Source organism: Megascapheus bottae, chromosome 15, assembly GCF_031878675.1.
Source record: "Megascapheus bottae isolate mThoBot1 chromosome 15, mThoBot2.hap1, whole genome shotgun sequence".
NCBI lineage: Eukaryota > Metazoa > Chordata > Mammalia > Rodentia > Geomyidae > Megascapheus > Megascapheus bottae.
The window spans coordinates 56,074,704-56,096,554 of record NC_143523.1 but is presented as its reverse complement, the minus strand read 5'-3'; the positions used below and the strand labels follow the sequence as shown (position 1 = coordinate 56,096,554).

Below are 21,851 nucleotides of genomic sequence, written 5' to 3'. Positions count from 1 at the left end.
ATCCTTCCCTTCCCTTCCCTTCCCTTCCTTTTCTTTTTTGCCAGTCCTGGGGCTTGAACTCAGGGCCTGAGTAATGTCTTTGAGCTTTCTCAAGGCTAGAGTTCTACCACTTGAGTCACAGCACTATTTCTGGCCTTTTCTATGTATGTGGTATATCAAGGAATTGAACCTGGGTTGTCGTGCATACTAGACAAACACTTTACCACCAGGCTAAGCCCCTGGCCTATTGTGGCTGTTTCTGGTAAGGCTTGTTTCTGAACAGACCTGAGCCCCAGTGGCAGGCTCTAGGACATTTGTAGAAACCTGCAGGCTATATGCAGACGGCTTCCATTCCTCCATTCTTTTTGCCTACAGTAGGCAAACGATGGGACCATAGTGTCCCCATTTATACAAAATTTGGAAAACATTTCTTTTCCTTTCCTTTCCTTTCTTTTCCTTCCTTCTCCCTCCCTCTCTCTCTCCCTCCCTTCCTTCCTTCTCTGTCTCTGTTTCTTTTTCTTTCCTCTTCTTCTTTTGTTTGTCGTGGGACTTGAACTCAGGGCCTGGGCACTGTCCTGGCATTTTTGTTTTTTGCTCAAGGTAATACTTTACCACTTGGAGCCACAGCGCTACTTCCTGGTCTTTCCTTCCAGGTTTTAAGCAGGGAGTTTATAATATAAAATTGGTTTTGTGTCCAGTCCTTATTAATTATAGTAATCTATTGATCAAATACCATTTTTGTTTGTTTTTGGTCTCAGTCCTGGGACTTGCAATCAGGGCTTGGGCACTGTCCTTTAGCTTTTTTCCTCAAGGCTAGCACTCTCCCAACTTGAGTCATAACTCTACTCTGAGCCATAGCTCCACTCTGGCTTTTTTTTCTTCTTTGATATAGTTAAGTGGTAGGTAACAATGTTATGGAGCTGTGTGCCGGTGGCTCACACCTGTAATCCTAGCTACTCAGGAGGTTGAGATCTGAGGATCTTGGTTCAGTCAGCCTGGACATGAAAAGACCCTGAGACTCTTGTTGCTAATTAACCACCAGAAAACCGGAAGTGGTGCCATGGCTCAAGTGGTAGAGCGCTAGCCTTGAGCTGAAGAGCTCAGGGACAGTGCCCAAGCTGAGTTCAAGCCCCACAACCAACCAAAAAAACAAAACAAACAAACAAAAAACCTGCCCAAGTGTTATGGACTTTCCTGCCTCTGCTGGCTTTGAACCAAAATCTTCAAATCCAGCCTCTTAAGTAGCTAAGATTACAGGTGTGAGCTACCCAGCTGCCCAATTTTTTTTTTAAAATGAATATTATAAACAATGAAGTGGCTGTTTACAGGTGTGAGGGGCATCTGTGGTCTCAAGATCTGACCAGAGTAACTGAATTTTCTGCAGGAAAGGAGAGATGGGGACTACTCTGTTTGATACACACATCTATTTTAGGAAATAGGAATTTTTTTTTGCCAGTCCTGGGGCTTGAACTCAGGGCCTGGGCACTATCCTTGAGCTTCTTTTGCTCAAGGCTAGCATTCTACAATTTGAGCCACAGTGCCACTTCTAGCTTTTTCTGTGTATGTGGTACTGAGGAATTGAACCCAGGGCTTCATGCATGCTAGGCAACACTCTACCACTATGACACAGCCCCAGCACCAGGAAATAGGTTCTTAAATGAGGAATTATGACCAAGACAAACTAGTTGTGTAGAGACAGGAGGGGCCCTATTTGTTATGAGACCCATTATGAGAACAGATTTGTAAACGCAGATGCAGGCCTGAGTATGGAAGCTCATTTTGTCTGGTGTTCTGCTACAGCCAAGTTTCAGGCATACTTTGAGCTGAGCTCTGGGGAACAGACTCCTGATGCCTGGTTTTGTCAGCCACAGGAAAGGGATCATCTTGCTTCTTCTTAGATCTCTGAAGTGTCTTTCATTAGCAGTGTTAATTAGGATGACTTGCATTCCCAGAGCTAATCACAGAACTCTCTTAGTTGGTATATGGCAATTAAATTAATTAATAAAATATAAATATAAATAAAATTGCAGGCCTGACAGTGCAGAGAAAGCTGGAAGAGGAGAGCTGAGATTGGGAGATTATTGCTTACCCTAAGGGGAGTGGGCCCAGTGTCATCTTGTGTGTATGTGACTGTCTCCTCACCTCTTCCTTCAGACCAAGACAAGTTTCTGCAAATGGCCAGTCTGAGTCCTGCACTCCAGATCCCAGCCACAGCTCCCACTTGGATTCAGAGACTATCACACTCAGAAAGAGAGTTGTTTGCACCCAGGCTGCAGGAGCCTACAAGAGGCCAGCTTAACCCATGGCTGGAAAACCTCAACCTGGAAATCAGCAAGGAAACCAGGATGGCAGGAATCAGAGGCAGGTGGGTTTCATCTTTTTCTGAGCCCAGACCAGCAAGTGATTGGTACACTGGATCCATCTGTACCTGAAGCAGTTGCCTAAGGAATGTGATTCCTAAGGGAAATACAGTATCCTTGACTTACTGCCAACTATATCCAGAGTTATCACAGGCCAGCCCTGGGCTTGATCTAGGCCACAGGGAAATTTTTCTTTTTTTCCTCTTGGTGGAAAACAACAACAACCAATGACTCCAAACCAAGAAAACCCAAACAACATAACACAAAACAAAAAGCTAAGTGATAATGGGAATTGCTGAGGACAACATAAAGAAGTGACAATAAATCTATTTGGAATGATTGGGAAACCAGATGCTAATCTAGGCACTTGTACACATGAACCGATATAACCCATACAATCCTGGGTAGAGTTTTTTTTATCATTCTCCCCATTTTGCAGGAAGGAAAGTTGAGGATCTAGAACTCAAACACAAGCAGTTGAACCTTAAAAAGACCACATTATCTGATGGACTGATTGCCATTCAAATTTGTATATGAAAACAACAAGCTCACAAAAATGCAACTTTCCATTACAAAACACTGTTCCTGACATTTAAAAATAGCCTAGAACTTGGATTACACTGACACTGCAAGTTGTATAAATAGAACAGATTCCCAGGCAACAGATGACTGAGGCCTAGGGTTGTTTTGTTTTTTTTTTTTTTGCATGAGTTAAACATCTGCTCCAACAAGAGTGTATGGATGATTCATTTGAACTAAAATCCATGCATATATGTAAATGCCTTAAAGTCATTTGGAGAAAATGAGTGCCCCAATTCTCTGGATGCAAATGTGATTCACTGTGCACTGCAAAGTCAAACAATAGTAGGGAAGGGAAACCCTTCTGAGCATTTATTGCTGCCAATCAATCGTTTTGTTCTTTCATTTTAGTCTTCTGGGTGAGAAAACTAGGTAGGCCTTAGTTGGGGCATTCTGCTGCTGCAGGACAGTCCTCTTAGCCTGTCCAGGACAGCACACCTTTCCTCCCATGCTCAGCTCTGTGTGTCAGAGGCTGGGATACATGGCATGCTAGTAGTTCCCTCTTCCACCCAGTGTAGTCAAATCTTCTTCATCTCTAGTGAGGTTCTACATGACAGCTCAGGGCTCCACGAGCCCTTCTTTCTCTTCTTTCTTTTTCTTCCTTATTTCCTTCCCCCTTCTCCCTCCTCTTCCTCTTCTCTTGAACTCAGGGCTTGCTCTATCACTTAAGCCACAACTCTATTTCTGGCTTTTTGGTGGTTAATTAGAGGTAAGAATCTAATAAACTTTCCTGTCTAGGGTGGCTCTGAACTGTGATCCTTAGATCTAAGCCTCCTGAATAGCTGGGGCTACAGGCTTGAGCCTCTGGTGTTAGCTACTTCTGTCAATATTTTGGTTAAATTAGTCCTAGGTCAACACCGACTCAAAGGGAACAGAAATAGTCTCCACTTACACTGAGTATCAGCAGCTTTGTGCCCACCTTTCATCTGTCACCCAAACTAATGGCACTTTTCTGTTTAAAGACAGAAGGCAGCCTTGAATGACTCATGGATATTTGTACTAGCTTGCTGTTATTGTCACAAAATAACCAAGACAATCAGCTCAAAAAGAGGAAAGGCTAACTTCAGCTCACAGTCTGTAGGTTTCAATCCATGGTTAATTGGCCCTGTTTCTCTTGAGTCTATGGTAAGGCACATCATGACAGAAGAAGGTGAAAGAATTGCCAATTCTTTAGGAAGGAGCCATCTCCTTTCATGGACACGCTAATTTCATGATCACTGATATGGTTTGGATGAAAAGCATATGCCCCTCTCCACAGATTCATGCATTGCAAAGCTCACTCCCTAGCTGGTGGTTCTATTGGAGAGGTTCTGGAAAGTTTAGGAGGAGGGGACTAGTAGAAGAAACAAAACACTAAGAGTGTGTCCTTGGTAGCTGTATCTTGTCCCTGATCCCTTCCTTCTATTTCCTGTTTCCTGTGAACAGACTGTCTCATGCTCTAACCACCATGTTATTCTGTCTCATCATGGGCCAGAATCTCAAAGGAGGTAAAGATAACAGACTGAAGCCTCTAAATGCATGTGCCCTAATAAATCCTCCTCCCTTAAACTGATTCTGTCAATTATTTGTGAGAATGGTGCTAAGTCTGGAGAATACAACCTCCCATTGAGCCATTCCTGCTTCCTAAAGCTACCTCTGCTACCTCTGTCCTCAGAGCCTGGTAGTCATGGGCTGGGGCTTTAGCACATGTGCCTTTGGCGGGGGATGAGCACTTCGCCAGCCTCATGGAACAATGTGCTGACAGAGAAGTGTCCTTCCTGAGGATGATCAGACTTCAGTGACAGGCTGGGGTCCTGCAAGGTGGGTCTAAGCTTTGTGGCACTGCATGACAGCCTGTCTTCCCAAAAGCAGGTGAATTAGAATCCTCAGGAAACTCAGTCATCGCATGCTCATTATGTCCACGTTAGTCTACACATGTCCAATGTCACAACCCATAATAACTCACTCGGAGGTCACCAGGGATTCTTAGGTGTAAGGGGAAACCTAAGACTCGATTTTGCCAAGACAGTGACTTGGGGATGGCAGGTTTTTGTCGGGGTAAGGTCAGGAAGGAGTGAGCGTGAAGTAATGTGAGGATGGGGACAGACAATCCAGGGTAGGTCGCCATGGTTGCTGGTGCCAGCAGGCCTCATTCCACTGAGACGTATGGAAGGTCTCCTACAATCACCTCTTAAAGGACGTGTGCACAGGGCACTGCTGATCTTGGTGACATAGATGTGAGATGAGATGTGGAGTACTTCTGCATTGGCTTGCGTGAAGATGACTTGGGTGGGAATTCTCTTCAGACTCAACTGGGGAGGTATCTGTGTCCCTGTTGTACCCTGTGCCCTGGGGGGCCATTACCAATACCTGCTTCACTGTCCAGTGCTGTGAATCATGAACCAGCTATTTGATACGCCTGCCTCATTTCCTCACCTGTCCAGTGGAATCAGCAGTAACACCCATCCCACTGGGGGTGGTATGGGAATTAAGGTGTATTATAAATGCTAGATACAGGTACACCATAGTGAGGATTCTGATTTTAGTGCTCTTTCTAGAACTCTAGGGGATATGGAGACATATTGCCTGTTACAGGGGCAGGGTGGGTTCAACATCTAAGTATAGCATAGGTACAGTGTTCTGGATCTTTTTAAAAATTTTTATTTATTTATTTTGGTCAGTTGTGGGGCTTGAACTCTGGGTCTGGGTGCTGTCCCTGAGCACTTCAGCTCAAAGCTAAGTACTCTATTGCTTGAGCCTCAGCGCCACTTCTGGTTTTTTGTTTTGTTTTGTTTGTTTTTTTGGTGGTTAATTAGAGATTAGAGTGTCATGGATTTTTCATGTCTGGGCTGGCTTTGAACCATAATCCTCAGATCTCAGCCTCCTGAGGAGCTAGGATCAGAGATGTGACTGGTGCCTGGATGTTCTGGATCTTTTGGAGGGCAAAGACTGGGGATAGTCACACAGGGGATGGACCTTAAATTTTATTAGAGGCAGGGGAGGAGAGCCATGGACAAGACTCATTTATTAGAAAAATCAGCTAAGCACTGATTGTGTGTCAGCCTTGGCCAGGTTCTGAGCAGGACAGACACAGTCCCTGCTAGCTGGTGCTTGTAAGCACTGGTGGTAAGATAGGGTGGAAAGAAAAGGCCATGCTGGTGACTGGTGCTTGGGGTGTGCGGTCAGGGCCAGCAGGAGCCAGGGAGGGAAGGTGGGACATGCTGAGGAGAGGGAGCACCATTCCCAGTACCATTCATCACACAGATGTACTCAGTGCTCCTTAGAGCAGAGATGGCATTGGCAACCGTGATATAGAGCTCTGCCCTCCTTTCCTCCCAGGTGTCTGTCTCCTTCTGGCCATTCTCCTCTGAAAACTTTCAGGACTGACTTTCAGGGATGGCTTCTCTGTACCTCTGATTGTATTTAGGGCAGGCCCTGTCCTGTGTCCCTTCCTTCAAGGCAGGCACAAGCTTTCATTCCTCTGCTCTGCTGAGCACTGGACTGAGATTCCTAAGAATAGCAGTGTGCCAGTTCTATCCTCATCTCTGAGGATGGAATGTGGAGACTTTCAGTAAATGGATTTTCAAAGGGGTTGAAATGAAAAGATTTTGAAATTGTGGTCAAATATATAAACCAGGAAATGTACCATCCTAACCTAACTTTTGTGTGTGTGTGTGTGTGTGTGTGTGTGTGTGTGTGTGTGTGTGTGTGTGTTGGTATTGGGACTGGAACTTAGTGCCTGGGTACTTCCCTGAGCCTTTTTGCTCAAGGCTTGTGTTCAACCAATTGAGTAACAGTTCCACTCTTAGCTTTTTGTTGGTAAATTGGGCAGAGGAGGCTCATGGGATTTCAGGCTGGTTTTGAACCACGACCTTCGGATCTCAGCCTCTTGAGTAAATGTAAAAGCTGTGAGCCACTACAGCTTACAATGGCATTTGATACGTTCATGTTGTTGGACAGCTACCTTCACCATCCATCCACAGACCTCTTCTTGCCACATTAAAACTGTCCCATCCAGCACTAACTCTCCAGTCTGCTTTGTCCAGCCCCTGGCCTCCCACCATTCTACATCTGCCTATGTATTTGACTCATCTAACTACCTTATGCAGTATGCAGTGTCATACACACTTTATCCTTGTGTGACTGACAGTTAATGGCTTTTCAACAATCAGGAGTTAAATGCCTATGTGGTCAAGATTATGGAGCCACAGAAACCTGGTAGAGGGTAGCAGGTAAGCCCTTGCTTCTCTCCAAAGGTTACCCGGAGCCATGTCATCCTCAGAGTCTTTCTCAACTCCTCCAGACTGCTGGGACATCTTCCTTTGAACCCAAACACGCTCTGCCTTCACCTCCTATTTAGCACTCCCATGGGCTGGGAAAATTGATAGCCCCATCTTTGGTAGGCTGGGACATTCTGAGGACAGGCACATGTCTGACTCAGCATTCTGTCTGGTCCAGCAAGGTGGGGAGGTCTGGGAGGGGCTTTGTTAGTGTTGGAAACTCTGATCAGGTGACTGACCAGCCTGGAGGTGCAACATTGGCTTTTCTTTCTAGGGCTCTGCTCACCAGTAGCCTGCTATCTCTTTTTCTTGCTTGCTTTGGACTTGTTCATTTCTGAATATAGCCCGTTAGTATGCAAGCTGACCCTTGATTCATCATTCTCTTTTGTATATAACATTCTTCACTTATTAGAATGCAGCATGTATTAGTCTTTTTCTATTGCTATAGCTAAACAAGGTTAAATACCTTAAAAGAAAGGTTTAAGCAAGGAATGGGGCAGCTCACGCCTGTTATCCTACTTAGGAGACTGAGACCTAAACATTACAATTTGGAGCCAGCTCAGGCAGGAAAACTATGAGACTCTTATCTCTAATTAACCATCTAAAAGCCCAAAGTGCTCAAATGGTTGAGTGTTAGCCTTCAGTAAAAACAACAACATAAACAAAACAAAACAAACAAAAAAAAGCTAAGGGTTAATGCCAAAGCTCTGACTTCAGGTCCTAGTACCAGTACATGCTGGTGGGGGCGGGGGGAGAAAAGAGGAGAGGGGAGAGAGAGGGAGAGAGAGAGGGAGAGAGAGGAGAGAGAGAGAGAGAGAGAGAGAGAGAGAGAGAGAGAGAGAGAGAGAGAGAGAGAGAGAGAGAGAGACAGAGACAGAGAGACAGAGACACAGAGAGAGAGACAGAGAGAGAGAGAGAGAGAGACAGAGAGAGAGAGAGAGACAGAGACAGAGAGACAGAGAGAGAGAGGGACAGAGAGAGAGAGACAGAGAGACAGAGAGAGAGACACAGAGAGAGAGACAGAGAGAGAGACAGAGAGAGAGAGAGAGAAAGAGAGAGAGAAAGAGAGAGAGAGAGAGAGAGAGAGAGAGAGACTCTAGCTGACTCACAGTTTTGAAGGTTGCAAGTCCAAAGGCTTAGTGCGAATCTAGAGTCCCACAGCTTTTTCTATGCATGGTAACTGGCATTATGGTGTGGATACATGTGAAAAGGAGGGCTCTAAGGAGGGGACTCCCAAGGCAGGTAATAAACATTGCTTTTTTTATAACTCACTATCAAGGGACTACGTAATCTTTTGCAAAGGTAGTGTACCTCATGACTTGACTACTACCCCAAATGGGTTCTTTTTCTTAGAGGATCCACCGCCTTGCAGCATCACTGCACTGTGGACTAAGTATCCAATACATAAACTCTTGGGGGACAAACCACATCCAGTTCACAGCACTACAGCTTCAACCGTGTGTGCCTATGTGAAAGTTCTCTGATCTTAGTGTGTGTGTGTGTATTCAAGTGTGCTCTCAGTGGGGCACAGCATGTGAGCGATGCTGGAATATCTGCTAAGGACCTTCGGGTACAAGCAAGAGCAAGCATACAATCATCATGACCCTCCATTTTGTGGTTATGGCTTGCTTTGGATGCCATCACAAGCCTGGAATGAGGAAGATCATTTCTATCTCATGGTTGAGGAAACGGAGGTCTTCAGCACTTGCATGTTCAACCTGAAGGTGGATCATGGGAGGTTCTGATGAGCCCTGGGTGATAGAATGACCCTCAAGCCATCCCTCCACATTCACCTCCAGTGACCAGATTAGCTCTCAGTGGGGTCTGTCTCTGGATCAACTAGATGGGTGGATCCAGGGATTTCCTCCCCAGGCCGTGACACATACAAACAAACACCCAAGAATTTGCCAGGAAGAGGCCTTATCTAACCTGGTTTCCTTTTCCTGCAGCCCTCACACTGACCGGGAACAGCCAGACAACATCTGTTTGATCCAGAAACCAGTGACCTGTGGCCTTGTCTCTAGGCCACTTGCTCAGAGTGTCTGTACAGGTATGAAACCATCCATGACCAAAATTTAGGGTTAAGTAAACCTTATATGGGATGTTTGCTTTTAATCTTTTACTACGACTACTACTACTACTACCACCACCACCACTACTAACTACTACTACTACTATACTACTACTACTACTTCAGTTTGTTTTCCAGTCTTTACAATTATTAAATGCTGATCCTGGGGCTTGAACTCAAGGCCTGTATGCTAAGTCTCATGACTTTCCTGCCTGGGCTAGCTTTGAGTTGTGAATCACTCAGATCTCAGCCTTCTGGGTAGGTAAGACTGCAGGCATGAGACATCCACACAATCTTTTTGATTTTAAAATTTATTCTCAAACTAGATAGGGTTGAAAAGAGTAGTCTTCATCAATATTTGGCAGGGGTTGGTATGTGGATGTGAAGGGGACTGTCTTTGGCCAGGTGATTTCCAGTGCTCTGGCATAAAGAAGATCCACTATGGAGTGGTGTGCTTAGAAAAATACACTACCTGTTTCCAACAAGCTTTTCTTCACAGGCCCAAAATATCACTAATTGTCCCCCAAAAATATGCGCAGGGAAGATAGCTTTCTCCTCCTGGTCAGTTCTTAGTTGAAAATAAGGACAAAGAAGACTCCAAGACTCCACAACTAGGGAAAATATGTATACTTGACAATTACTAGATCTGGGAACTGGTTCTGGAGTACTGCCAGGCAACTGTCTTTTTGTTACCAGTCTTTCGGATACTTTTATGGGGTGTGTGTGTGTGTGTGTGTGTGTGTGTGTGTGTGTGTGTGCATGTGTTCTTGCATGTGTTACTGTTCTCTCCTTTTATATTAATAATCAGGGAGGAAAGGCATAATTACTGCCTTGACTACACTTCTAGGGCCACAGAATAACAGAAGAAAGAGTTTTACAGCAGACCCAGGTCAAGAAATCATTCATGTGGCACTGAAACGTGATGCACACCGTAGTTTTGGTAAGAGTGCTCCCTTCAGGTGAGATCCATCTCCCCTGATCAGCAGGGAAGGAGGGAGGCCACTTTTTCCTTTCAACTTTTCTATTGCCCTTTTCTGCCTTCCTCTCTCAATTTGTCTTATTTTCAGTGATCACTTCTCTCCCTCCCCGCCCCCCTCTCTTTCTTCTCATGAAGTATCCTTCGGAGATGAAGGCTTCCTTATAGGCTCCTAATAGCATGGAAAACATTTCTCTAGTATATGTAGATACTCAGAGATGGGGAGGAATAGCCACACTTTTTCACCTTTTATTATTGTTCACATTAATAAAAAAACCCTTAAAACTATAAGAAACAAAATACAAGAAACAAGATGGGATATTTTATTAATAATCTCCTTACCACCTCTGACTGTACTGGATCAAAATCCAGTTCAAATTGTTGTGTTACTCTTTCGCTTTAGCCATGGTAGCTAAAGGAAAAGTACCTTTTCTGGTGATCTAATGGATAAAGGGAATAATCCACCCGTATCCAAATGGCAATGCCACTTGGAAGCCATGTGACTTCAAACTTATTAAATATCTTGATTACAGGTTTTGTCATTAATGAGGGAGAAGATGAAAGCCAAGTGAGCCCTGGCATTTTTATATCTTCTATTATTCCAGGGGGACCAGCAGAAAAAACTAACAAGATCAAGCCAGGTAATCTTGGTAAATTACCAGAGATACTGTTTAAAGGAATCCTTTTCTTGTTTTCTTGGTGGAATTATTGAGATGTCTCATTTTTTTTTTCAGGAGGGCAGATACTGGCCTTGAATCATATCAGCCTGGAGGGTTTCACATTCAACATGGCTGTCAGAATGATTCAAAATTCCCCTGACAACATAGAATTAATCATTTCTCAGTCCAGAGGTATGATTCAATCTGTTTCTGGAAACTCAGCAGTATTGTCTGCTTTCATGTGTGCTTATTACCATGGGATATTGAGCTCCATGAAGGCCTTTTATTGTTGCTCACCTCCTGGTGGTGGTTTGCAAAGTGGCAATGTTGTTGCACAAATCAATGCTTTGGGACAGAACAGGCTTTATAGCTGTATACTCTGGTGAAACGCTATTCTAATTTTCTATTAATGTTAGAAAGGCTTCAGGATATTGGGATTCCATGTAGGAATAAGGACGTCAACATGATAGGAGCTCAGGATGGTAAAGTTTATTTCTGTAGGCCCTGCCCCTCTACTCAGATTGGCCAAGCTCAGGTTCATACTCTGCTCACAACTGGCTAGAATTTGATACCAGCAAAGAGGGAAGGAAATAACATTTACATATTTGCTGGCAAGTTCTGTGGGTAAATGGGGTTAAGCAAGAATCTGGAAGAAGAAGCCAGAACTAGAAATAGTTAATATGGTGACTCTGACAGAAAAGACTGCCATCCTCACATTAACCAGGCATGCCTGGGGGTAGTGTGCACGTACATAGGAGAGAATGTAGGTGGGATTTTCCGCCCCCCCAGCCCCCGCAGGGCATGGCATATGGACAGTCTGTGATCAGACTTGATGCTGAGTTTGCAGGCAGTCTCCTGAAGTTTGCAAGACCACCCAAATGCATGGGTGGTCCTGGGTAATTAAGGAGTGAGGATGTCAGCCTGCCTTTATTCCTCTATCCAGATTCCAAACCTTCCCCACACGAACACATGATATTGTTCTTTGAGCAGTGTTTGTCTTCTTATCTAAAGGATAAAGTAACATTCCTTTTAAAAGCAAGAGCTATATTTCTAGGGAGCTGGAGCTGGTGTCCTGGTTGCCTGCTGAACATCAACTTTCCTGCCTCTCAGACCAGAGCTGTAAGACTATATAGCCCAGCCAAGCCAGACCAGTCATCCAGGCAATGGGGTGGCAGATTCAGGATGCAGTTTTCCTTCCTGTCCACCCTTCCTGGTTTCCTAGGTAACTAGCTTAGTGGCTCGTGCTTCTCCAGACAGGACACAGTTGCACAGCTTGGCTTTTTAGTTTGATGCTAGGTCCTATCCCATCTCTTTTGGATGGTGTGGAAGAAAACAGAGACATCTAGAACATCTCCAACAGGACAGTGATAGTGGACGCTGAAGGAAATGGTCAGGAACACGGCATTACAGAATCCCTCTCCCCCGACTCCTTCCTGAATAGCTTTAGATTGGAATGATTCAAGACCAGCTTTGTTAAGTCAAATTCATTCAAATCAAATTCATGCAATATGTGATTTGGCACACTTCCCAGGGAGCTAATGAGTTTGCATGAAATAGTAAATCTACCTGAACGTTTTGCTACCAGGTCTAAAGATACTCTATTATATATTATTCTAACACATATTTGTTTAGCAGCAAATATTTGTTTAGAGTAAATACACTTATTGCTTTATATTTACTAAGCTATATATATATATATATGTGTGTGTGTGTGTGTATGTGTTCATGAAAGTGTAGATGTGCACACATATATGTTTATCCCTTCCTCAACATAAAATTCCCTCTCTAGAAAAAAATCTCTAAACCTCACTAAACCTACATTATGACTGATATCAGATGACTGGCATCGTCTTTATTTTACATTTAAGGAAACTGAGGTCTAGAAATGTGAACTATCTTGCCTAAGGTTCTACATATTTCCTTCTGTTCTATGCCAAGTCAAGGTTCAGAATTAGGGTCAGTGACTTTCACTCACAGGACTCTTCCAAGGCCTGTCCGAGGACTCTCACGTGGGCCTCTGAATCACAGCCATGTAACTACAGCTATGCTCAGTGGGGTCTTGGAAACGGAAGTTCAGAGCCACAGCACATGCTGGTCATGGAGGGAGGGGATTGAGATTCTTACCTTGTCCACTGTTTCCTCTTGATGGATGCTACATTCCTGGTGGCCAGTTGAGAAGGTTGAAAGATATCTGCCTCTCCTTTACTTTTCTCTTTCTCGTTCATCATATGACAAGAGCTTCATAAAGGTAGCTGGCATTATTCGCTCTGCTTGCTCCTATTTTCACAACTGGGCCACACAAATGACTTCTATTTAGGTTTCTGAATCATATCCAGAATCTTCCCTTTCTTGATTCTGAAGGGAACATCCTTCCTGAAGTGCTGTATTCACGTTGCTCCCTGCAACTATGAAAGATCTCTCTTTCATGGAAGGAAACCTTTGTGCCCCACTTATGATAATGCCAGCCTCTCAAACAGCTGAGTTTGTCTTCTCTTGTTTTCATAGGTATTTGTGGAAATATTCCCAATGAAGAGAATAACCCAGCCAATTCTGGAATCTTCCCTACAGATACTCTGAGCAATGATCAGCAGAGAAATTTTTCAACACATACACAAGACCAGGACAGAAATATTGGAAGAATAGAAATGGCTGGTGTGCTAAGTCCAGTCCCCAGGCAGAGGCCTGAGTTGTCTCCTCATCTGCCAAAGGTGGCCATACCCTTGATTCACATTTTAGAATTTGGTGGAAAGTAAAAAGGCTGTGGAGTCTTACCCGGCTCCCAAGTCCGCCTGTGTTTTTGATGTGCCATGTCAGGCAGCTGGAGCCTACTGACCTCCACTGGCCTTCAGCCTCTCACTAGCCAAATGGAAATATCAGCATGCACTACATAGGGAAAAGCCAGAGCTTTGGGCACAGTGCAGGGGCCGCAGGCCTTACTGTGGGAGCCTCCAATGTTCTTAGTCACCAGGGACCAGTAATCGTTACTGGTAATGACAAAATGAAGAAATGGATGACTGCCAAGGGCAGGGATGATGCCACAGAACAGCTTCTCATCTTAGTTTGTAATTGGTCGTCAGCTGGCAGCTTAGTTGCTTTGTACCTAACCTTCATCCCGTGGAGGCAGAAGATCAAACGCAGTCTTAGTGTCCTGAGGATGCATCTGTGCCACACCCACTGTCTTCTTAGTTATTACATGGGAGACCTGCTTTACAGCCTGCTTCCATGCTCTGGTCCCTCACAGCTGACAGTTACTCAGTGTGTCAGGATCAATTTTCATTCGTTTGGTTGAGTCTCCCTGGCAGGGGCTTGCAGTTGGGATGCAGGTAGAGATGTGTTTGTCACTCTCCCTGGGCTGAAGGGTTGACTGTGTCCCTTCCACTGGTGAGCAGAGTCCCTATCAAGTGATCCTTACCCCGAAGGATTCGTCTTTCCTAAGGCTCAGGCAGTCACAGCCATGCTGTTTCTACCCCAGGTGCTTAGCAATCCATGGTTTCTGTTACAGGCTGCCAGTACCTCCAAAGGCAGCCTGAGCTGAACCCTCTTCTTTACCCAGGTCCAGTATGTGTACCTTCTTGTTGGTTCTGGGACTCTAATGAAAACAGGCGAGTTATTTTCCACCTTTCAAACTCACCTCCCCTTGTACACGTAGAGGCAAAGATGCCTGCCCACTGGGCCATGCTTTATCAAGAGCCTTTACTTCAGGTCCCTTAGATGGGGCCCTTGTAACTAGATAAACAAGAGGACAAAATATTTATTGAATGTGAGTTTTGCATACAATCTCATAAGGAGATAAATACCTGAAGCAACAGTTAAGCCTGCATATGTGTGTATATATATATATATATATATATATATGTTTGATAGTTAATATAGAGCCCTAGAGAAAGTCCATAAGGCAATGGACATGAATCAGCTAGGAGGGACACTTAGTGAAGACCTGTTAGTTCAGTTTCTCCTGTGTGCCATTTGAGGACCTATGGCAAAGGCTTACCACGGAAAAGCTAGGCATCTTTAGATTTTAAGACCTGCTTAGAGAAAAGAACCTCTTGGATTTATTTGCCTGGACTGAAGTTGAACCTCAACTCTCAGATCTTAGCCTGAATAGCTAGGAGTTCAGACAGGCATCACTAGGGCCCTTCTGTCATGCTTTCTGAAGTGGCCAGTGATCATTGGACAGCATATTGTATAAAAGATTTGGATGCATATGCACAGCAAAGAATTAGAATAGCAGATGTCTAAGTGTTTACCTATGTGTCTCACCGTCCTGAGCATGTAGTCCATCTGATCTCATGGAAGACTCATGGGAGTGAGTTACTATTATCATCCCATTTCAGAGGTGAGATACCTGAGGCATGGGGAGGAAAAAAAATAATGCCAGTTTTGGGGGATTCATAGAATTGGGGTTGGAACCTAAGCAGTGGGACTCCTGTAGAAATAGAGAGCTTAGAGAAACATCATGCTTCCTCTTCTGTATTTATCTGGGCAGGATGTTAGTTCTTCTCGTCCTCCATCACCTCCAGATACCAAAGCTGGTGAAGTCTACTTTGTGGAGCTGGTTAAAGAGGATGGAACCCTTGGCTTCAGCGTGACTGTAAGCATTGTTGGATGATTGGTGTTGCTTGGTTGGAAAACAATTAAAGATGTCTGTCTTGGTGGGCATTCCACTCTGACCACATGCTTTTGTACTGGAGACACTTGGAAAGAGGCTGAATCAAGAAAGCTACAGGGTTACTCTCTGTGGGGAACAGAAATTCAAGGACAAACTGGGAGAGGGAGGGCAAAGGGAGGCTGAGTCCAGGATAGGGGCTGAGGAAATGCTACAGGGTGAGGAGTGTTCTGTGGTTGGAGTTGTGAGTTGACCTAACTCAAATTTTATTGCATAGTAAGAAAAGAATGGCAAAGTGAGGCTTCCAGGAACACCTGCCAAAGGTGAGTGGATACTCTCCTCTGCTGTCATCCCAAACAAGATCATGGTGGAACTTTGTGCTCCACCTTCCTATAAGATCTCTGCCTACACTGGCACCCTGCATTTAGCTTCTGAGTTCTACCTAGCAGACTCCTGGGGAGGGAGAGTCCCTGGGATGGAGAATGAGGGCAGAGATTGGGAAGCACTGAACAATTTACTGATCACTGGGGGAAAAACATTCTCTTGAGACACTGGAAGGGATTGGGATTTCAGGGATCACACTGTGGAGTTCAGTGGTTGGGAAAGAGAAAAGAATCTCCCAATAGGAAAGGAAATGTGAAGGTCAATAGAACTACCCAAACAAACCCAAGAGACAGGGGAACTGGGGTATGAGTGCATGTGATTTTTCTTTCTTTCTTTTTTTTTTGCTAGTTCTGGGGCTTGAACTCAGGGCTTGGGTGCTGTCCCTGAGCCTTTTTTCTCAAGGCTATCACTCTACCACTTGAATCACAGCTCCACCTCTGGCATTTCTGGTGGTTAATTCGATATGAGAATCTCATTAGTTTTTCTTCCCAGGCTGGTTTCAAGCCATGACCTCAGTCTTCAGAGTAGCTATGATAACCCGTATAAGCCACTGGCATCTGGCTAATTATTTGCTTTTATATGTGATAATGTCATGAGCTTACAGCAAGGATCCCTGGATTGCTGGGTCATTAGCATTCAACAAACTTAGCTGATGACTTTAAACATCAAGAAATAAGGCTCATAAAGCTGGGTGCCAGTGGCTCATACTTATGGTCCCAGCTACTTTGGAGGTTGAGACTGATGATAGAAGTATGAAGCTAGTGTAGGCAGAAAATTCCAAGAGACTCTTATCTCCAATTAATCAGCAAAAATCAGAAACTGAAGGTCTAGCTCAAGTGGTAGAATACTAGCTCTAGATAATAAAGTCAAGTGGAGAGTGAGAGGCTCTGAGTTCAAGCCTCAGCACTGGAATTACAATGAAAAAGAAAGAAAGAGCTGGGTGCCAGCGGCTCACGCCTGTACTCAGAAGGATGAAAGGTGAGGATTGTGGATCAAAGCCAGCCTGGGCATGAAAATCCATGAGATTCTTATCTCCAGTTAACCACCAGAAACCTGGAAGTGGCACTGTAGCTCAAGGGGTAAAGTGAAAAAACCTCAGGGACAGTGCCAGGCCCAGAGTTCAAGCCCTATGACCACCAACAAATGAGTACATAAATAAATAAATAAATAAACAAGAAAATGAGAAAGAGAAATAAGGCTTATGAGTACTCAGGGAGTAAACAGGCTAGCTATAATAATGGACAATTTATTCTTGGCTTGGAGTAACTCCGTAGCTATTTCTCATCTGAAAAACTTGCTAAATTTTAGATTATTCACATATAATGTATCTATATATGCATATGATAAGAAGAGATCAATGATATTTTTGGCTGGTCTAAAACTTTGATTCTTTGGAGAAAAGTAATTTCAAAAATAATTACTGAAACATCTCATTCAAATGTGAATGATCATCAAATAAGTAAAAGACACTCAGATTGGTAAAGAACAATAGGAATAAAAATTAAAATAAAACTTTAACTATCAGCTTGGCCAAATATGGATGCAGAAAAATTCTACAGCACACGAAGCTGGGGAAATGTGAGTAATTATATGCACAGTCACACTGGGATGCAATCAGGTGACATCTGTTAGAATGACAATGCCCATAGCCTTGGACTCATAGAAACAAAAGTAAGAATCCCATTAATCAAGGCTGAAGATGTGTGATGCCGTGTTGCTTACAATGTTAAACACACAGAAAAATATGATTACATACCAGTTGAGGAGAATCTGCCTGTACTGTGGCACAAGTATTCCATAAACCTCAGACTGGTGCCATTTGAACTAAAGAGTTATGCACTGGGTGGTGGGTGCCTGAAATCCTGTCTACTCAGGAGGCTGAAATCGGAGGATAGAAGTTTCAAGCCAGCCCACACAGGAAAGTCCATGAGATTCTTTAATTAACTAGCAAAAATAACCCCCCAGAAATGGAGCTGTGTTTCAAGTGGTAGAGGGTCAGCCTTGAGTGAGACAGCACCCAAGCCCTGAGTTACAGCTCTAGTTCCAGTATAAGGAACCAAAATCCAAATCAAATGAATCAGCGCTGCACATGGAAGATTTCAATGAAGTGGATATAGAGCAAGGAAGCAAGATATAGCAAACTATGCCTATGAACCCCTATTTGGTGTAACACATGAGTGTTTATAGTTGTTACTAAGAAACAAAGGCCACCAATAGCTGGGTACTGGTGCCTCTTAGCTACTTGGAAGGCTGAGGTTGATTGGGGGACTGTGGATTGAGGCCATTTCAATCAATAGCTGGATGTGGTAGTGTATAGCTGCCATCCCAGCTACATCAATAGACAGACTGCAATCTGGGTTGGCTGGGTACACACATAAGACTTTATTCAACCAGGCAAAGGGGCTCAAGTAGCATAGTGCTAGGCCCTGAGTTCATACCCAATGACACAGAAAAGGAAAAAAGAAACCATAGTCACCAAATCGTGGTCTGAAATGAAGGTAAGCTTATTGTTTGACTAGAAAGAGAGAAACACATTTCTCATTTACAAGGTCAGTAAGTCTTTTAAACAAGAGCAGAAGGCATTGGACAGGCAGTGGGAAAAATGCTTGAAGTCCAGCAAGGAAGGCAAGATTGCTGCACACCTGCAGCTGATTCAGTCACCCTTCCTTCCTTCCTTCCTTCCTTCCTTCCTTCCTTCCTTCCTTCCTTCCTTCCTTCCTTCCTTCCTTCTTTCCTTCCTTCTTTCCTTCCTTTTTTTTTCTTTTTTTGTGGGTCATGGATGGGGCTTGCACTCTGCGCCTGGGCGCTGTCCCTGAGCTCTTCAGCTCAAGGCTACCACCCTATGCCTAGAGCCACAGCCCCATTTCCAGTTTTCTAGTGATTATTTGGAGATAAGAGTCTCAGGTTCTTTAGTGCCTGATCTGACTTTGAACTGTGATCCTCAAATCTCAGCCTCCTGAATAGCTAGAATTACGAGCATGAGCCACCACACCTGGCTGTCACCTTTTTTTTTTTTTTAATGGTGGTCACACTGAAGTGTTGCATTACTCAGAGTCTAGTTTCAGAGGTATCTTGAATTGACTGAATAAAAGTCCATAAGGCTCTTATGATTTATGTTAGTCAGCTTTTCATCACTGTGAGAAATATCTGAAATACTCAGCTTGTAAACAAAGAAGGTTATCATGACGCCTTATTTGAGAAGTTTTGATGCATGATACGTTTGGGTCTATTGTGGCAAATCTTGATGGGATCAAAGCTGTTTACATGCTATTTTCCAGAAAAGGGGAAGAGAGGGTCTCACAGTTCACAGGAGGATAATGATCTAAAGACCTACCACTAGGCCCCGCCTCATAAGAGTCTCACCACCTTCAAATAGCCCCAAGCTGGGAACCACACTTTGAACACACGGGGGCAATTTAAGCTCCAAATGGCACCAACCATTTGCAAGGTTATTCAGCTATCTGGCTTGTATGTCCTATTTTTTTTAATCTTAGTATTAGGGATTAAAGTCAGGGCTTTTGTGTGTGTGTGTGTGTGTGTTAGTACTTGAGCCATGCCCCAGGTTTTCCTTGTATTTTGAGGGAGAGAGAGAAATTTTTGCCCCAAGCTGGGCTCAAACTTGTGATCTACCTGCCTCTTCTTCCTGAGAACCTGGAGTTACAGGTGTGCATTTTCATATCTGGCTTTGGATAGTCATCTTGAAGCCTAGTCAGATTTGCTTTTAATCAATTCTATATGATTATTATAGGCCCATGGAGAAAGGTAAAGATAGACAGAGGCAAATAGATGTAGATAGATGGGTATGGATAGATTCCCAGATATTACCAGTTATCACTGTGTTGCTTACAGTGAGACTGGGATGTAGAGGCAGAAAAAAATGCATGAAAATGATATAATTTCCTCAATTGAAAAACTTGCCTAAATGTATGCATAAATTAAAAGAAAAAAGCAAGTTAGATCTTGATCTCATCTGAGGGATAAGATCTAGGTGATCCTCTGATAACTTATAGAATACTATATAGTTTAATTCTATTTTTTGTATTCACCAACACAGGCAAATCCACTTACGTCAGCTGCTACCTCCTACAGACTCTGAGTGTTATATGACTAGTTATGGAGTGCCTACAATGATAGACTGGGGCTGAGACTCACTTTCCATTCCCACACTCTCTGAAGGAACTAACCTTATTGCTGAGTGGAAAAGGGAGTCCACACAGGTGGATACAGAAGACAGTGTCAAGCAGAGATGAGATGTGGTAGGGATGGTAGACTGGAGGGGCTCCCTTTCTCAACAGGGACAGATGGGTGGTAAATTTTCCCTTGTGTTTTACAGGGTGGCATTAACACAAGTGTGCTACATGGAGGAATTTATGTGAAGTCCATCATTCCTGGAGGACCAGCTGCCAAAGAAGGACAGATCCTACAGGGTGAAGGATGAAGGCTGTTGGGAGCTCTCCCTGCTTCTGATAGATAGATAGCCTCATATGGTACCCACTTTTGCTTCCCACAAGCCATTGCTTCTCCAGAGCCCTATTTCCCCATTTTGGAAGGAGGGGATTTCACTTGCCCTAACCACGTGATTGGTCAGAAGAGCTCTAAATTCATGGCAGCAAATTGGGAAGAAGAGGACAGAAGAGATTTAAAAGAAACTTCTTTCTGGCTTTCTTGGGAAACTGAACAGGGAGATAGAGCTGGCACTGGTGATCCCACTTTTGTATAGGGTCTGTGTTATTTGTTTAGATATGAGCTTTCTTGTTACCCTGTATTATAGCTCACCACTCTGAAGGATGGACTTTTTATTCTTTTCTAAAATGGCTGTAATAAGTCAAAAAAAAGAAAAGAAAAATGCATCTGGAATCTTACTCCCACATTCCCTTGTATTTCAGTATACCCCAACATCAATTACTGACCTTTTTAGAAACTAAAAAAAATCTGGGGGCTAAAAATATTAGCCCTGAGCAACTTGAAAATACTTACACAAATAGTTTCACAGGAAAACAGGAGGAAAGATAAGGTCGAACACAGCTGGCTGAGCCATCCTGTGAGCCAATAATAGAAAAGCTTTTATATCTTGGATCTCTCATATGCCTTGGAAGAGGGGCACAGGTGATCAGACCTAGGCAGGCCTCCTGCTGAGCCCAGGCATACCTAGCAGCTTGGCTTCCTTTCCTATCATAGGCTTCATAGAGTACTGGGCCTGAGACATTGCCAAAGGGCCCATCCTGATATTCCAGAGCCTGGGACATGATGTCATCTTTCTCTTTTCCAGGTGACCGGCTCCTGCAGGTGGATGGAGTCAGTCTCTGTGGCCTCACTCATAGGCAGGCTGTGCAATATCTCAAGGGTCCTGGGCAGGTGAGAGGACTCTTTCCTTTCTTTCAGAGCTTGTTCAGACAACACCAGAAGCTGTAGTTGCCCTTGAGTGTGAGATAGACAGGAAACTTAATACTATTTTTCTCTTCCTATTGTTTTCTTTGTCTTCTTCCTCTTATACCATATTTTTTTAAAAAAAAAAACAGGGATGTGAAACAAAAGGTAGCAGCAGAAACTTTCATGCTCTATAAACAGTGTTGAAAAGCTTATGGTTACTTGCCCAGATTTAGGAATCAGGACAGCAGAATGGAGCTGATGGAAGGCAGCGGCTTCTTCATTCTGGCTCTGGCTGTGCCCTCTAGGCCTGCTACAACCCTGCTGACCAGCTCATCAATTTGCTGTCGGTTCCTCTCTCCTCCTGACTGTCATCTACAATGATCTCCACCTTCCAATATATGCCAAAACCCAACACCCTGTGTTTACATCCACCAGAGGGTACCAGGAGGCAGAAATTAAGGATGTCAAGATCTAGAGATGTCCATTATGAGTTTTACTCCATGCAGCAGTGAGCCTGTCTTGATGTGATCATTCTGGGTTTTCTTCTTTGCCTCAGGGTAGGAGTTCTGAATGGCCCCAGTGTCCTAAGCCATAAAACTAACATGATC

The 21,851-nt window shown here is 43.9% G+C and overlaps 1 protein-coding gene and 1 long non-coding RNA gene across 4 annotated transcripts in view; one reads left to right on the top strand and one right to left on the bottom strand.

The window, feature by feature from the left end:
* The window catches only part of LOC150054397 (uncharacterized), an 85,134-nt gene that overhangs the window by 34,618 nt on the left and 28,665 nt on the right, over positions 1-21,851 (bottom strand). The window lies entirely within an intron of this gene.
* Positions 1-21,851, top strand: part of Frmpd2 (FERM and PDZ domain containing 2) — an 82,221-nt gene that overhangs the window by 46,792 nt on the left and 13,578 nt on the right. For both annotated transcript variants that reach the window (XM_090346754.1, XM_090346753.1), the window contains 9 exons: positions 2,134-2,344; positions 9,127-9,227; positions 10,096-10,188; positions 10,758-10,865; positions 10,959-11,075; positions 13,389-13,591; positions 15,370-15,474; positions 20,207-20,300; positions 21,143-21,228. In XM_090346754.1, coding sequence (XP_090202880.1) covers positions 2,134-2,344; positions 9,127-9,227; positions 10,096-10,188; positions 10,758-10,865; positions 10,959-11,075; positions 13,389-13,591; positions 15,370-15,474; positions 20,207-20,300; positions 21,143-21,228 — 1,118 coding nt within the window. The remainder of the gene's footprint in view (positions 1-2,133; positions 2,345-9,126; positions 9,228-10,095; positions 10,189-10,757; positions 10,866-10,958; positions 11,076-13,388; positions 13,592-15,369; positions 15,475-20,206; positions 20,301-21,142; positions 21,229-21,851) is intronic.